The following is an 18,181-nucleotide window of genomic DNA, read 5'->3' as shown; positions in this document are numbered from 1 at the left end:
AGACCCCTTGTGAGACCATATGCTGGTGCGGTTGGCCCTGGGTTCCACCTAATGCAAGACAATGCTAGACCTCATGTGGCTGGAGTGTGTCAGCAGTTGCTGCAAGAGGAAGGCATTGATGCTATGGACTGGCCCGCCCGTTCCCCAGACCTGAATCCAATTGAGCACATCTGGGACATCATGTCTCGCTTCATCCACCAAAGCCACGTTGCACCACAGACTGTCCAGGAGTTGGCGGATGCTTTAGTCAAGGTCTGGGAGGAGATCCCTCAGGAGTCCATCCGCCACCTCATCAGGAGAATGCCCAGGCGTTGTAGGGAGGTCATACAGGCACGTGGAGGCCACACACACCACTGAGCCTCATTTTGACTTGTTTTAAGGACATTACATCCAAGTTGGATCAGCCTGTAGTGTGGTTTTCCACTTTAATTATTTTGAGTGTAACTCCAAATCCAGACCTCCATGGGTTGATAAATTTGATTTCCATTGATAATTTTTGTGTGATTTTGTTGTCAGCACATTCAACTATGTAAAGAAAAAAGTATTTAATAAGAATATTTCATTCATTCAGATCTAGGATGTGTTATTTTAGTGTTCCCTTTATTTTCTTGAGCAGTGTATTTTCTTTGCGATCTAGCTGTTTTGGAACCTCGCCCACGTCGTTCAATATGCTCATGTTGCAATGTTTGGCTGCTGCAGGGATGTCATTGACAGTGAGGATCAGCATGTTGTTGTGCTACTGTTGTCAGTCAATTGCCGGCTACAAACTAGTTAGCCAAGTAGGAATAGCCTATCATATATTCTACATGTTTGTTCACAATACCAGCTTTCGGGGAGAGTCGGTGCGCTCTGTGAACACATTCATGGAGCATAATCCCTCCACCATACAATGAGGAAGTAACCTGTGCTAGGGTAGAATATAGGCATAGCCACGTTAAGGTGGGGGCAGAAAAAAATTGGGGCGTGGGTTGGGAGGGACTATATTGGTCCAATAATACAGGACAAGTAAAGGCCCAGTACACTACTATTTGTAACTAATATTTTTTTGTATAATTATTTTTTAAATTTTCAGCAGCAGCATCCTCAGCACCCCTACTTCCCGCGGCTATGCGTTGATATGTAATGAGTGAGTAGCAATGTTTTCTGATTATGAGCAGGAGACAGTAGTGGTGTGTAAAATCAATGGGGAAGCCAAATGCGTGTGTCCGTGTGTGTTCGTGCTTGTAGAAAAACATGTTGACTCACCCTACTTGTAGAGAAACGCCAATGCCATCCTCCTCTTTCATGTTGACGAAACAGTCTATTACTCTGTCATACAGTACACGCTTCAATTTTTTGTTGTCCTAGGCTGCCTGGCTAAAATGCTTGCTCGATAGCCTAACTTCCATTCATGGGCAACGTTAGCTAGTTAACAGTAGCCTTCTACATCTAGCTACATATTGAACTTCCATCCTCTCAGGCCAGGGGAACAACAACAATTAATTAATTAATGGTTGGATCAGAATCGCTGTTATCATTGGCCAGTACAGCGAATTAAGTAAAACCACAAGTCCAAATCCCTATCTCCATCCATGGCTAATTTAGGAAAGGGCCAATTTTAACTTGCTGGCTAACTAGCCACCAGAGGACAACAACACCATGAAATGCAACAATTCAAGTTTTTCTGTTAATGACGTATGCTCTTAGTAGGATTTGATAGGAGTGATGCCAAGTCCAAGCTGGCTTCCCTGGACACTTTTTTTTGGGTGCACCACGACCATTCAGAGCTGAGCTCGCTCAGTTTAGCTCAACACTGATTGGCAAATGTTTGTTTGTTTTATTTGTCAATGGTGGCCAGATGCTGGCTGGCATCCCTTGGCTTCAATGAGAGATAGATGGCCTACACGTAGAGATAGATGGCCTACACGTAGAGAGACAGAGGGAAGCTGTTTTGCTCGCTCGGATGCTTTCTCCTGTGAGATACATTCGGCCTCTTGCAAATTGAAGGAAAATTATGAAATACAGAGACACAAAAGATACATTATTTTATGTTTCTACATTTCATTTTTAGGGGAAGCCTTGTTGCCTTGGCATCCATGAATATACGCCACTGGCAGGAGATGGTGCTTATCACGGTGATTCAATAGTATTTAAGTCTCTATGCTTAGTTTAGTGCTGCATCAGTATGGATAGTAACTATCACTGCATGTTGCGCATATCATGAGACTGCTGCAATCAAAGCACACATCAGTGATGGCCTACATTTTATGAGTCCTTCCAGTCACATAGGTTAAAACCTTTTCTCAATAGGGGGTGCTGTTGGCACTTTGTAATAATTTCGTTCCCAAATTAAACTGCCTCGTACTCAATTCTTGCTCGTACAATATGCATATTATTATTACTATTGGATAGAAAACACTCTCTAGTTTCTAAAACCGTTTGAATTATATCTGAACTGGAGAGTGAACAGAACAGAACTGGAGTTAGAGCAATTTTCCTATGAGGATGTGAGAATGCTGAAATCTGCCGGCTGTTCTGAGATCCGTTTATAAATCTGCCTGTCTTCTATTGGTTGAGATGCACTGCATACGCCTTCCCCTGGATGTCAGCGAATAGTGAGAATTGAAATGGTGTTGCTAGGCAGATCTGAGAGCTTATAAATGGGCTGGGAACGTGGGGTCCTTCCTTTGTTCTCTTCGCCAGGACGCAGAAAGGACCTCTGGCTGTCGTTATAGAAAGCCCTTAGATATATCCGGCTCTGTTTTTATTCGATATAGGTGTTAAAGACATCATAATGTTGTTATTTTAAACCGAGTTATATCAGTTTATATCATTATATTGCGATTTTCGGATATTTATTTATGCTGCGTTTTAGTGATTTGGGCACGTCTTTGCCACATGGCTAATGTTTACTGCTAATTCCAACGTTGAAGGCGACAATCTACAACCGAGCAACGATTCTTTTGGACAAAGGACACCTTGCTCAAGATTCTGATGGAAGCTCATCAAATAGTAAGAACTATATATGATGTTAATTCGTTGTTCTGTTGAAAAATGTTAAACTCATATTCCGCCATGAATCTCAGTGCGGTCTCGCTTTAACGCACGCTGTATGTCGTAGTAACGTTAATTTTAAAAATCTAACACAGCGATTGCATTAAGAACTAATGTATCTTTAATTTGCTGTCCAACCTGTATTTTTTCGTCAAGTTTAGGATTAGTTACTGATTAGACTAGGTGCCTCTCCCAAGATTTCTCCCGACATATTGTTGGCAGTTTGGCTACTTTTCTCATTGTATAACCACGATTTGTGCCGCTAAATATGCACATTTTCGAACAAACTCTATATGTATTGTGTAATATGATGTTATAGGACTGTCATCTGAAGAAGTTTGAGAAGGTTAGTGAAAAAATTAATATCTTTTGCTGGTTTATTCGTTATCGCTATTGTTGGCCTGAATCAATGCTGTTGTGTGGTTGGCTATTGTAGTAAGCTAATATAATGCTATATTGTGTTTTCGCTGTAAAACACTTAAAAAATCTGAAATATTGGCTGGATTCACAAGATCTTTGTCTTTCATTTGCTGTACGCTGTGTATTTTTCAGAAATGTTTTATGATGAGTATTTAGGTAATACACGATGGTCTCTGTAGTTATTCTAGTTGCTTTGGTGAGAGTTGTGATGGTGGCTGCAATGGTAAACTATGATTTATACCTGAAATATGCACATTTTTCTAACAAAACATATGCTATACAATAAATATGTTATCAGACTGTCATCTGATTAAGTTGTTTCTTGGTTAGTGGCTATTTATATCTTTATTTGGTCGAAATTGTGATAGCTACCTATGCAGGAAAAAAATGGTGGGAAAAAAAAGTTGTGTCTTTTGCTATCGTGGTTAGCTAATAGATTTACATATTGTGTCTTCCCTGTAAAACATTTTAAAAATCAGAAATGATGGCTGGATTCACAAGATGTGTATCTTTCATCTGGTGTCTTGGACTTGTGATTTAATGATATTTAGATGCTAGTATTTACTTGTGACGCTACGCTAGGCTATGCTAGTCAGCTTTTTTACTGATGGGGGTGCTCCCGGATCCGGGATTGTGATGAAGTAGAAGTTAATGTGACTTGCGCCAGCAGTCACACTTCAAATGTTGTACATTGGTTAGTATCTTTGTTTCCCTTACACAGTATAAGCTAGAACACATTCATTTTAACTGGACTGGATAGTGCACTCCTCGTATTGCTACACTTTTGCTGGTCTTCTACTCTTGAGAAATCATAAATCTGCTGGCTTATTAGTGTATAGCCTGCTGTTGCATGAGTCACACTATTAGCATACATTTTAAAGGTATCATTTCAGTCAACTCATTCATTATTAATTCTTATTGCAGCAGTAGGTTTAGGCTCTGATTTATTAACCATGTTCTAATCATGTGTCATGCATTTTACCCAGGCGGTCCTCCTTGTCGGTTCATCTTGCGTTCTAGTAGTATTATTCTAGTGACTGTTCTTATTCTATAATAGACTATTGTGGCGGCAGGTAGCCTAGTGGTTAGAGCGTTGGACTAGTAACCGAAAGTTTGAAAGATCGAATCCCTGAGCTGCCAAGGTAAAAATCTTTTGTTCTGCCCCTCAACAAGGCAGTTAACCCACTGTTCCTAGGCCATATTTGAAAATAAGAATTTGTTCTTAACTGACTTGGCTAGTTAAATAAAGTTAAAAAAGAATAAATAATTGTATTGTGTGCTATTGTAGAGATCACTTAATTCAAGTAAAATCAAATAAAATGTTATTGGTCACATACTGTATATGTGTTTAGCAGATGTTAATGCGAGTGTAGCGAAATGCTTGTCATTCTAGTTCCGACAGTGCAGCAATATCTAAGTAATATCAAACAATTTCACAACAAATACCTAATACACACAAATCTAAGTACTGGAATTAAGAATATATAAATATATGTATGAGCAATGTCAGAGCGGCATAGACTAAGATACAGTAGATAGTATATACATATGAGATGAGTAATGCTAGATATGTAAACATTATTAAAGTGACTAGTGTTCCATTTATTAAAGTGGCCAATGATTTTAAGTCTGTGTATGTAGGCAGCAGCCTCTCTGTGCTAGTGATGGCTATTTAACAGTCTGATGGCCTTGAGATAGAAGCTGTTTTTCAGTGTCTCGGTCCCAGCTTTGATGCACCTGTACTGACCTCGTCTTCTGGAAGATAGCGAGGTGAACAGGCAGTGGCTCAGGTGGTTGTTGTCCTTGATGTCCTTTGTTTGTTGACGTTTAGTGAGAAGTTTTCCTGTCACCATACTCCCAGAGCCCTCACCTCCTCCCTGTAGGCTCTCATCGTTGTTGGTAATCAAGCCTACTACTGTTGTGTCGTCTGCAAACTTGATGATTGTGTTGGAGGCGTGTTTGGCCACGCAGTAATGGGTGAACAGGGAGTACAGGAGGGGGCTGAGCACGCACCCTTGTGGGGACCCTGTGTTGAGGATCAGTGAAGTGGAGATGTTGTTTCCTACCTTCACCACCTAGGGGCAGTCCGTCAGGAAGTCCAGGACCCAATTGCACAGGGCGGGATTCAGACCCAGGGCCTCGAACTTAATGTTGACCTTGGAGGGCACTATGGTGTTGAATGCTGAGCTATAGTTAATGAACAGCATTCTTGCATAGGTATTCCTCTTGTCCAGATGGGATAGAGCAGTGTGCAGTGTGATGGCGATTGCATCGTCGGTGGACCTATTGGGGTGGTATGCAAATTGAAGTGGGTCTAGAGTGACAGGTAAGGTGGAGGTGATATGATCCTTGACTAGTCTCAAAACAATTCATGATGACAGAAGTGACTGCTACGGGGCGATAGTCATTTAGTTACCTTTGCATTCTTGGGTACAGGAACAATGGTGGCCATCTTGAAGCATGTGGGGACAGCAGACTGGGATAGGGAGAGATTGAATATGACCGTAAACACACCAGCCAGCTGGTCTGACTGAGGACGCGGTTAGGGATGCCGTCTGGGACGGCAGCCTTGCGAAGGTTAACACTTTTTACAGTCTTATTCACGTCGGCCATAGAGGAGAGCCCGCAGTCCTTGGTAGCTGGCTGCATTGGTAGTACTGTGTTATCCTCAAAGCGGGCGAAGAACGTATTTAGCTTGTCCGGAAGCAAGACGTCGGTGTCTGCGACGTGGCTGGTTTTCCTTTTGTAGTCGGTGATTGTCTGTAGACCCTGCCACATCCGTCTCGTGTCTGAGCCATTGAGTTGCGACTCCACTTTGTCTCTATACTGACGTTTTGCCTGTTTGATTGCCTTGCGGAGGGAATGACTACTCTGTTTGTATTCTACCATATTCCCAGTCACCTTGCCATGGTTAAATGCGGTTGTAACGGCAGTCTAAGTCGTCCTCCTCATCGGACGAGGAGAGGCGAGAAGGATCGGAGGACCAATGTACAGCGTGGTAAGTTTCCATGATTTAATAACACGAAAACTAGACAAAATACAAAACAACAAACGAACCAACCGTCACAGTCCCGTGTGGCACAAACACTGAGACAGGAAACAACCACCCACAAATCCCCAACACAAAACAAGCCACCTATATCTGATTCTCAATCAGGGACAACGATTGACAGCTGCCTCTGATTGAGAACCATATTAGGCTGAACACAGAAACAGACAAACTAGACACACAACATAGAATGCCCACCCAGCTCACGTCCTGACCAACACTAAAACAAGCAAAACACATAAGGACTATGGTCAGGACGTGCCAGTACCCCCCTCCTGAGGTGTGGACTCCGAACGCACCTCAGGAGGGTCAAGGGGAGGGTCTGGGTGGGCATCTGTCCGCGGTGGCGGCTCCGGCACAGGACGAGGCCACCACTCCACCATTGTCTTTGTCCCCCTCCTTAGCGCCCTTTGAGTGGCAACCCTCGCCCCCGACCCTGGTCTAGGAACCTTCACAAAAGTCCCCCCTAGATAGAGGAGACAGCTCAGGACAGAGAGGTAGCTCAGGACAGAGAGGTAGCTCAGGACAGAGGGGCAACTCCGGACTGAAGGGCAGCTCCGGACAGAGAGGCAGCTCTGGACTGAAGGGCAGCTCCGGACTGAGTGGCAGCTCCGGACTGAGTGGCAGCTCCGGACTGAGTGGCAGCTCCGGACTGAGTGGCAGCTCCGGACTGAGTGGCAGCTCATGACTGGCGGGCAGCTCATGACTGGCGGGCAGCTCATGACTGGAGGGCAGCTCATGACTGGAGGGCAGCTCATGACTGGAGGGCAGCTCATGACTGGAAGGCAGCTCATGACTGGAGGGCAGCTCATGACTGGAGGGCAGCTCATGACTGGAGGGCAGCTCATGACTGGCTGACGGCTCTGACAGCTCCTGACTGGTTGGCGGCTCTGGCAGCTCCTGACTGGCTGGCGGCTCTGGCAGCTCCTGACTGGCTGACCCACAAATCCTCAACACAAAACAAGCCACCTATATATGATTCTCAATCAGGGACAACGATTGACAGCTGCCTCTGATTGAGAACCATATTAGGCTGAACACAGAAACAGACAAACTAGACACACAACATAGAATGCCCACCCAGCTCACGTCCTGACCAACACTAAAACAAGCAAAACACATAAGCACTATGGTCAGGACGTGACAGCGGTGGTTCGCTCTTTCAGTTTTGCGCGAATGCTGCCATCTATCCACGGTTTCTGGTTAGGGTCATGTATTAGTACTGTTATTAATGAATCTTCTGCTTGCATTTTGTTATCTTCATGTTACATCGAACATTACTCGGTCTTTCCATCACTAAGCATATATTCACAGAAGTACAGCCTCATTTTAAATGGATACTAGTGCCTAACCATAACTTGAAATATGAGGAAGAAGAGTTATCACCTTGGACCTTAGTGGGGAATCTGACGCTGTGTGATGACTAATCAAGCCTTGATATAGTTTCAGCCGTGTTGGATGGGTGTTGATACTAGCATTACCTAGCATGTGGTGGGCTTGCTAAACACCCACTTGGCGATCAGTGTTTGTGATCAAGTCTTCATTGCCTCTCAGGGGAATGGCTGTTAGTTCTTATTTCAGACACTCTTATATGTAACCTTATTCTAGTTATCTATGGGGTCTATTCTCTCTTCATCAGGTCATTCATTCTTCTCTCATGGCTCACCAGTATATACTGTTAGACATTAGCCTTTAGCTCAGGTAGACTATATTGTTGGTCCAGGTTGATTATCAGGTCACTCTCACTGTGCACACTGTGCACGCTGCAGATGCATCAGCTACAGCTGAGCAATTTCATTAGTACATTAGGCTATTTAGGTAGCTACGAAATAACCTGTACCAACGTTTAGTTGTGGTTTTGGGGGTTTGTTAGTAATGTGTATGTTTTATGCTATGTGATGGCATGTGCACTCTGCAGCAGTCTACTGTATGCTCTTCTCTCTGTACAATGTCTTCTGTAATATAACCATGTATGCCTTTTCTATTCCAATTTCAGTCTGGCAAATGCAGCTTTATCATGCTCTGTTAGCAGTGATTCAGTTCATTTTGGGCGTCAGGACCCTTCAGCATGCAGTCTGCTCAAGGATCCATGTCTGCCTACACTTCATGGCCTATGGAGAAGGAATGAACATGCATATCAAAGAGTATCTCTCCTCTCTCAGTAGCACATGTTTGAGTTCACGTTAAGGCAACAGTGTTGGGTTACGTTACTCTGGCTTTATGGGTTCTTCAGTCTGAAATGCACTAAATGTTCCTCCGCTTTATTTTTGCATTATCTCTTAAGTTCTGTTTGCATTGTGGACTCTCACATGTTAAACGTACTGTCATACACTCCGAGATGAAAGAATTGGCATGGAACTGAAATCTTCACCGCCAGATCTAACACGGCTTTGTCCTCTTTCATGTTATGTTGCCTGCATGCTGAGCACGGGCAGCACCTGGCGAACCTCTTGTTCAACATTGACGCTGGCAACTAATGACAAGATACTGGAACTCATCACGGCTGTAGTTCCTTCGTCAGTGCTGAGGGCTAGCTCTGGGCACCGAATTCTGCATCTGCGGTGCTACTGCTTCTCAATACATTCCGGCTTCACTCTGATCCTCTGCTGCTACGGTGTTACGTTTGATTGATTCTGAGATTGTGGAACCTACATGAGTTCCGCCAGTATTGCTACAGTTGAAGTCAGAAGTTTACAGAAAAAAAGTGTAGACCTCCACAAGTCTGGTTCATACTTGGGAGCAATTTCTAAATGCCTGAAGGTACCACGTTCATCTGTACAAACAATAGTACGCAAGTATAAACACCATGGGATCACGCAGCCGTCATACCGCTCAGGAAGGAGACGTGTTCTGTCTCCTAGAGATGAACGTACTTTGGTGCGAAAAATGCAAAAGAACAACAGCAAAGGACCTTGTGAAGATGCTGGAGGAAACAGGTACAAAATTATCTATATCCACAGTAAAACGAGTCCTATATCGACATAACCTAAAAGGCCGCTCAGCAAGGAAGAAGCCACTGCTCCAAAACCGCCATAAAAAAGCCAGACTACAGTTTGCAACAGCACATGGGGACAAAGATTGTACTTTTTAGAGAAATGTCCTCTTGTCTGATGAAACAAAAATAAAACTGTTTGGCCATAATGACCATCGTTATGTTTGGCGGAAAAAGGGGGATGCTTGCAAGCTGAAGAACACCATCCCAAATGTGAAGCACGTGGGTGGCAGCATCATGTTGTGGGGGTGCTTTGCTGCAGGAGGGACTGGTGCACTTCACAAAATAGATGGCATCATGATGTAGGAAAATTGTGGATATATTGAAACAACTTCAAGACATCAGTCAGGAAGTTAAAGCTTCGTATTAATTTCTCTTTAATCCTTGCATGATCTCGGATTTAATTATGGTCACTCCACTCATATGTTTACAGTGTTGGTAAAGCATTCTTAAACTGATAGGATGGGTAAAGTTACTGCTGTTGTCATTGCTCAAACTTATGCTGCTTTCTGTCCTCCCTTCCATGTTACGCTACCTGCAATGGCGACCACTGACCACGCCGGGCGATCCATTATTCCTCACCGACGCTGGCAAACAAATGACGAGATACTGGTTTTCATCACGGTTCCATCTCCTTAGCCCACAGCGTTGACAATCTCTTGAACTGTACACAGCTCATTAATTTCGCATCGGCGCTGCTTAATTGGCATCTCTATCTGTCCCTGCATACACACTGACGATCACAGGGGTCAGTCCTCTGCTTCCTACAAACGCTATATTAGATTAAACGCCAAGGAGATTTTGGATGCCCAAAAGTGATGAGTTCATCTGCCAGTTCCATGCCTTTTATACTATAGTTTGGTATGACTGGGTTCAGCCCACGGTCAATAGCATTGCTTTGGCACTTACAGTATCGTAATAAAGTTCAGTGCATAGCTACAGATGGTTGGCTGGGTGCATATTGCTTAGGTTGCTTGTTAGATGGAAGATATTTTATGTAGGCCAACAGATGATCAGGCTACTTGTATTGATCAGTGAGTGCACCTGGCGATGCATCTCTAGGGCAGCTGGGTTCACACTGTTACATTGGCAAGATAGGCAGATGAAGCTCGCCTCAAGCGAGGGTACCCAGCGTTATGTCATGAGGGATAGAAGTCATACGTTGCTCAGTTTATGCCACACATGGTTAACATTCTCACATGGTATTCGTTCTTGCGCTAGTAGATGTACTTTAGCTGGTCTATTTGATCATATCTAAACGGCACTCTGCCGTAGCTACACATAGTCAGATGGTGTGAGGTTCTGCTGTTTTGGGGGATTGTGTAGTTTACAGTGCTCACTGACTGTAGGCTATTTAATATTGACTCTTTGCTTGGGCAGGGAGCAATCCTGAAGGAGCAGAGCCTTTAAAAAAAATTATTTAACCTTTATTTAACTAGCCAAGTCAGTTAAGAACAAATTCTTATTTACATAGCGCCAAGACTTGCATTATTCATTGCTTAATAAATGGTTAAGCAAACAGTACCAGTCAAAAGTTTGGACACACCTACTTATTCCATGGTTTTTCTTTATTTTTACTATTTTCTACATTGTAGAATAATAGTGAAGACATCAAAACTATGAAATAACACATATGGAATAATTTAGTAACTTAAAAAGTGTTAAACAAATCTAAATATATTTGAGATTCTTCAAAGTAGCCACCCTTTGCCTTGACAGCTTTGCACATTCTTGGCATTATCTCAACCAGCTGCATGAGGTAGTCACCTGGAATGTATTTCAATTAACAGGTGTGCCTTGTTAAAAGTTAATTTGTGAAATGTCTTTCCTTAATGCGTTTGACCCAATCAGTTGTGTTGTGACAAGGTTGGGTGGTATACAGAAGATAGGTCTATTTGGTAAAATAGTCCATATTATGGCAAGAACAGCACAAATAGGCAAAGAGAAACGACAGTCCATCATTACTTTAAGACATGAAGGTCAGTCAATACGGAACATTTCAAGAACTTTTCAAGTTTCTTCAAGTGCAGTCGCAAAAACCATCAAGCGCTATGATGAAACTGGTTCTCATGAAGACCGCCACAGGAAAGGAAGACCCAGAGTTACCTCTGCTGCAGAGGATAAGTTCATTAGAGTTAACTGCACCTCAGAAATTGCAGCCCAAATAAATGCTTCACAGAGTTAAAGGAACAGACACATCTCAACATCAACTGTTCAGAGGAGAATGCGTAAATCAGGTCTTTATGGTCGAATTGCTGCAAAGAAACCATTACTAAAGGACACCAATAATAAGAAGAGACTTTAAATACGAGCAATGGACATTAGACCGGTGGAAATCTGTCCTTTGGTCTGATGAGTCCAAATTTGAGATTTTTGGTTAAAACCGCTGTGTCTATGTGATGCAGGGTAGGTGAACGGATGATCCCCGCTTGTGTGGTTCCCAGCATGAAGCATTGAGGAGGAGGTGTGTTGGTATGGGGGTGCTTTGCTGGTGACACTGTCTGTGATTTATTTTGAATTCAAGGCACACCTGACCAGCATGCATTCTGCAGCGATATGCCGTCCCATCTGGTTTGTGCTTAGTGGGACTATCATTTGTTTTTCAACAGGACAATGATCCAAAACACACCTCCAGGCTGTGTAAGGACTATTTGACCAAGGAGAGTGATGGAGTGCTGCATCAGATGACCTGGCCTCCACAATCACCCGACCTCAACCCAATTGAGATGGTTTGGGATGAGTTGAACAGCAGAATGAAGGAAAAGCAGCCAACAAGTGCTCAGCATATTTGGAAACTCTTTCAAAACAGTTGGAAAAGCATTCCTCATGAAGCTGGTTGAGAAAATGCCAAGAGTGTGCAAAACTGTCATCAAGGCAAAGGGTGGCTACTTTGAAGAATCTCAAATATAAAATATATTTTGATTTGTTTAACACTTTTTTGGTTACTACATGATTCCATATGTGTTATTTCATAGTTTTGATGTCTTCACTATTATTCTTCAATGTAGAAAATAGTAAAAATAAAGAAAACCCCTTGAATGAGTAGGTGTGTCCAAACTTTTGACTGGTACTGTATTTCTATGTCTTTTCTATCTGAAATTAAGCGGAGCCAATTCAGAAAAGAAACCCGAGTGCCCCGCATCAGCTGAGATGGCATAAATTAGAGGCTTATATCAATCACACCTACCTTATTTGGCGGTCTATTTAAGCTGACCGGGTCTGCTCACTCATCCTGCTGCTGCTGCTTGCTGCTACTATGCACTTGTAACAGTATAACTTTAAACCGTCCCCTCGCCCCGACACGGGCGCGAACCAGGGACCCTCTGCACACATCAACAACTGACACCCACGAAGCGTCGTTACCCATCGCTCCACAAAAGCCGCGGCCCTTGCAGAGCAAGGGGCAACCCTACTTCAAGTCTCAGAGCAAGTGACGTAACCGATTGAAACGCTATTAGCGCGTACCCGCTAATTAGCTAGCCATTTCACATCCGTTACACACTGGCTGTTTGCTCCCATCACCACCCCAGCATCCACCTGTTAGGTTCTGTGTTCCTGCCGGGGGGATTGGTATAGTTTACCGCGCTCACTGCCTGTAGGCTGGATATTTTATATTGACGATTTGCTTGGGCAGTGAGCTACCCTGAACGAGCAGAGCTTATATCGGAAAGACTTGCATTATTCAATCTTTAATAAATGGTTAAACATATTTCTACATGGTGCTTTCTTTCTGAAATTAACTATCTGAGGAATGTTTTATCAATGGCATCAAAAGTCATTCTATGTTTACAATGAAGGTTTACATTGGTATGTCTCACTAAGGCTGTCGTTGGAGATCCAAACGCATCACTGAATTTACGTAAACAATACATTTATGATTGTCTATGGCTGATTTCTAGGTGATCTGAAAATAACAATTGATTACAATGACCAATAGAAGCTTAAAAAAAAGAAACACTACCATTCACTTCAAATTAATAAATACATAGGTCTAGCTATACCATTAGAATAACAATTATGGATTTAACAATGTCTAAGATAATTCATGCTAATTCATGTGACCCTATTGAGACTTTCAATTAGACAAACTATAGATAACAAAGCTCTGCATAGCAATTGAAAGGGAAAATACACATCTGAGCCATTTTGTTGTTGATGTTCACATGCTTATCAGTACAGACCAAAGTGTACATTCTGACCAAGGGCAAGAGCATGGACCCATCTCAGCGGAAGGATATTGCAGGCTCACAGGCCTCCAAGCTCCATAGAATAGAATCAAAGATTTGTATATCCTTTAAAACAGGATTTCTTACTGCACTATCCAATAACACAGCATATTGTATTGGTATGACTTTGAGAGACTAAGTTCTTAGGATAAGACTAATGATGATCAAATTGCAACAAATACCAACTCACATTTCTTAGCTGAACTTGTATTTCTCTACACACAATCCATATATCACCACTAGATGGGGACATCAACCAGCAACAGCTGTAGATAGGGCCTATCCATACCTGGCCACTGCTCTTTTATTGAAGCCCAAAAAAAACATAGTCACAAACACTCACAAAAGAGTGCACTAAACACAGTGAAGTCATCCCACCTTTACAGGGAAGTAGTCCCTCATGTAGTCCCAGACACGTAGATTGGAGAGGAAGTGAACCCTGTTGCCCCCCTTGGATGGTGTTTCCCAGTCGATGAACCACCAGCAGGCGTACAGCACGCTGATCAGCCAGAACCGAGTGAACATCAACACAAAGAACAGCACGATGCAGCTTGGAGCTGGAGGAAGACAACCAATACACACAGACAGACACACACACACACACACACACACACACACACACACACACACACACACACACACACACACACACACACACACACACAGACAGACAGACATGTGATGGGCACTGCACTATTAGGTTGCATCTCTTAACCTGCTGACATACTGAGCAGCAGTGAGCAGGAGAGGGACAGGGATAGAGAGATAGAAAGGGGTAGAGAGAGAGATCTAAGCAAACCAGAGAAGTGTACTACAACTCAAGCCATGAGTTTTTCCTAACCATGTGACCTGAACAGATTGACCAATAACTAGGACCCAGAGTTTTTCCTTGACAGGTCATGTGGTCATAAAAAACGAATACCAGGACGTGTGTTTCTTCTTGTCCACTAGGTACCACTGATGCACAGTATCCAATCCATCTCAAAAATAATAAAAAGTGTGGAAGGCCTAATGGACAAATCTATTGCAACACACATGGAGTCTCTCCACTGTCCAACACATGTTATGTAAGAGTTACTTAAGAGTTGGATAAGGGAATTTCTTCTGTATGCATGTATTTGTGTAAGCATCGTTCCTTGCTCTGTTTCAGGCACAACTCCATGGGCACATGGAAGTCAGCCAGCAGTGGAAACTCTCAAAGAATTCCATTTCAACTTCTCCACACCGAGCAACCCGTTAAGCAAACAGAACTGGACACAAGGCTCCCCACTTGTTAAGAAATGAGGAAGAAAGGCTAGCTAACACAGCTGCACAGCACACACAGACAGCCCAGGACAGAGCAGAACAGTGGCAGACTCACCCAGGCCCAGAAAGGAGAAGACCCACTGTAGCACCGAGGCCGTCTGCAGTCTTCTGCTTAGGGGCAGGTCGGTAGGGGCAAACTGGATATTCATGGTGGGGACTGAAGAGGCTGGCAGTGCAGGCAGACAGGAGGCTTATGTCTGGGACACCCGGGAGAGGAGAAGAGTGAGTGAAGTGGGTCCAAAGTCTGCCTTTCTCCCTCTCTATCCACAGTCAACTGACATTTGACCGTCTTATCTCTGCAATCCTTTAATGCATGAATTAATTACTCAACCCATTTCTCTATCTTCAAGACCTTTGACCTTGCTGGTACTGGGCCAGCTAACAATTGTAGTTGCAAGAACATTTGTATTGTTACTGTTGCTGAGCCAAACAAGGTCCTGATTGGTGAACCACTGATCCATGCAATGTGCTTCGTATGTTGGCAAGGTTAGGGATACTCACACACAGTACTTCTAACATGCAGTGTTTTCAACTCACACATTTGACACATTTTGACATGCATGATTACATTGTGCATGTATACATAAATTATTATTCAACATTTCCACACATGTGATTTGAACTCCCAACCTCCTGGTTTATGGTACTCCGATCTTCCTGCTAACCACCATGTCCGTGTCAGGTACCAGTTAATCCAAATATTCTCTCGTCATTTGTATTTGTATTTATTATGTATCCCGTTAGCTGCCAAGGCAGCAGCTCTTCCCGGGGTACAGCCAAATTAAGGAAGTTTATACAATTTTAATAACATTACAATACATTCACAGATTTCCAAACACACTGTGTGCCTTCAGGCCCCGACTCCACCACATATCTACAGCACAAAATCCATGTGTACGTTGTTAGGTTCTAATTTTCAGAATAAATAACTCACGGACACTAGAGAAGCTTAACCAAGTTTAATTCTTCTAAAAAAGGCCGATACAGCTGGATTCAGACAAAATTCATTTTCACACAAGCACTGATATTTAACCGTTCCTCATAGGCTGAGTCTCCTCCTACCCATCTGTACAAGCATTGTTCTTTACTGCTAGGCAGGACACTAGTGATACAGGCCATAAACTTCTATTTCTCCCTTAAGGTGACCTGACCTGACCTCAACCCCCCTTCATCACTAATCCATGGCTCTTTCCCCTTATCAGTGCCTGCCACATGTAATCACTTCCCTGCACTCAACACATTCCAAGCTTAGTTGCACCCACTATATACCTTCCTCCTATAACCCTTAACTTCTGGTGTAGATCCTCTAAACCTTACCACTCCATCAGTGACATGAATAAGTATATTTCATATTCTCAAAACCCTCCTCTTGAACAATAGCTTCCTACTGTTCAACTTACATAAACTTGGAAATTACTTATAAATAGACAAACAATGATAATAAAACATGAATTAAAAAACAAAAAAAATATTATAAATGAACAAACAATGATGACAAAACATTCACCGTGAGGTTTACCAACTCAGAAATGTATGGCCTTTGTTCTATGATCACACCATACACAATTTTATTTCCATCTCTCATCACACAACAAAATGCCATTCCAGCTGCATCTGCTGGCTTGCTTCATGTCAGCTGGAGCGGCTTTTAGTTTCTCCACTTTCTCCTTCTAGTCCCTGTGAGTGATATCATAAGACTTAGAAAGCAACAAAAAGACACACAAAACATAACAGTATTAACAATGTGATAAGATATGCACAAATATATATTCAAGTCTGAGACCATGACAATTCCCACTCTCTCTTCACCTGACTCTATGCATCCAGGATACTTTTCTGCTGGATTCCACTCAAATGAAAGTCCTAAAAAGCCTCCTCATGCTTTCGCCCAGTCTTCCCCTTTCGGCCCCAGGTTCCGAGAGGTGTTCCCAAGTCATGTCATTTTCACTTTGTTCCTCATCTCCTCCGTTGCCACAACCCTACATCCTCTTGAGGTAACTCAGCACTGTATATGCTTTCACATCAATGCCTTCAACATTTTGTTTAGAGTACAATCATCCCAACATCTATCCTCTTTCATATGATGCATTAACCAATAAAGCAGCTAACCCCAACCCAACTATGATGTTTAACGTAGCTCCCAGACCCCACCCATCTGCATGTCTTACAGTGGAATTTAGTTTCTCTCTTTCGCTCTGTTTCCTCTGTCATGGAGTCTTCAAGCTCACCCATTATGCAGCTGGACCTTGCTTCGCATGAGAACTATGCACCCACCTAGGAGAGACATGACGATCTTTACCGCTACAGGTGCTGTAAGGAGTACTGTGTGTGGACCAAACCAACACTGTCCCAACACCCCCGCCTGGTGTATCTTGATGTACACTCAATCTCCAGAATTCAGCCCATACCCTTGGTTATCTCTGCTTTCACCTGAGGATATATACACTGCAACACATGAGTCATTTCCTGACAACACTCTCCTGTTATGGCAAGATCACTAATTTGTGACATTTGAATAACAGCCTCCCCTGTACTCCCATTGGTCTCCCAGTTACCAGTTACCAATCCATGTAGCACGAGTCCTTATAAACTGATATCCCAATAATGCTACTAAAGTAACCCCTGCTACTACTAACATGGCCCATGCCTATAGCATCCTTCAATTACGGTCCCTACAGCGACTACCGTGAGAATAACTCCTGTATGTAATCTGTCAAGTGTTCGCCGGCTGTTAGAAATTGGGAAAGAAATTAATGAGTTGGAAGAATATCCAACCTAACAAAATTCTGAGTCACAGGTTTCTTGAAAGTTTACCATAGTGTCTGAAATTACACCACTATCTCTTCTACTCTCAGCATGATCTGGGTATGTGTAATGTTCCATTTAACTTCATTAAATCCCTATATTGTGGACAGTTAGCTCATAGGATAGGGAGGACAGCTCTCTCCTGTAACAATATACAGTCTCTGGGAATGATACTCCACCTGCCACGATCGTCTTTGGGTGAGAGATTGGACCAATGCGCAGCGTGTGGAAAGTACATCTTCTTTTATTCAGAAGAGGGAAAAAAACACGAAACGAACACTATACAACTAAACAAACAAAATAACAAACTGACGACCGTGAAGCTATAATAACAAAATGGTGCTGACACTG

The 18,181-nt window shown here is 43.0% G+C and overlaps 1 protein-coding gene across 1 annotated transcript in view; it reads right to left on the bottom strand.

Moving 5' to 3' along the window:
* The window catches only part of LOC120056519 (2-acylglycerol O-acyltransferase 2-A-like), a 32,663-nt gene extending 17,452 nt beyond the window's left edge, over positions 1-15,211 (bottom strand). Inside the window, exons 1-2 of the mRNA XM_039004699.1 lie at positions 15,081-15,211; positions 14,099-14,277 (exon numbers count right to left, since the gene is read on the bottom strand). Of these exons, the coding sequence (XP_038860627.1) occupies positions 14,099-14,277; positions 15,081-15,174 (273 nt within the window). The 5' untranslated portion in view covers positions 15,175-15,211. The remainder of the gene's footprint in view (positions 1-14,098; positions 14,278-15,080) is intronic.
* Positions 15,212-18,181: the final 2,970 nt, after the last annotated feature.

The sequence above is a fragment of the Salvelinus namaycush genome, chromosome 12, assembly GCF_016432855.1.
Source record: "Salvelinus namaycush isolate Seneca chromosome 12, SaNama_1.0, whole genome shotgun sequence".
Classification (NCBI taxonomy): Eukaryota; Metazoa; Chordata; class Actinopteri; order Salmoniformes; family Salmonidae; genus Salvelinus; species Salvelinus namaycush.
This window is presented reverse-complemented; position numbering and strand designations above follow the sequence as displayed.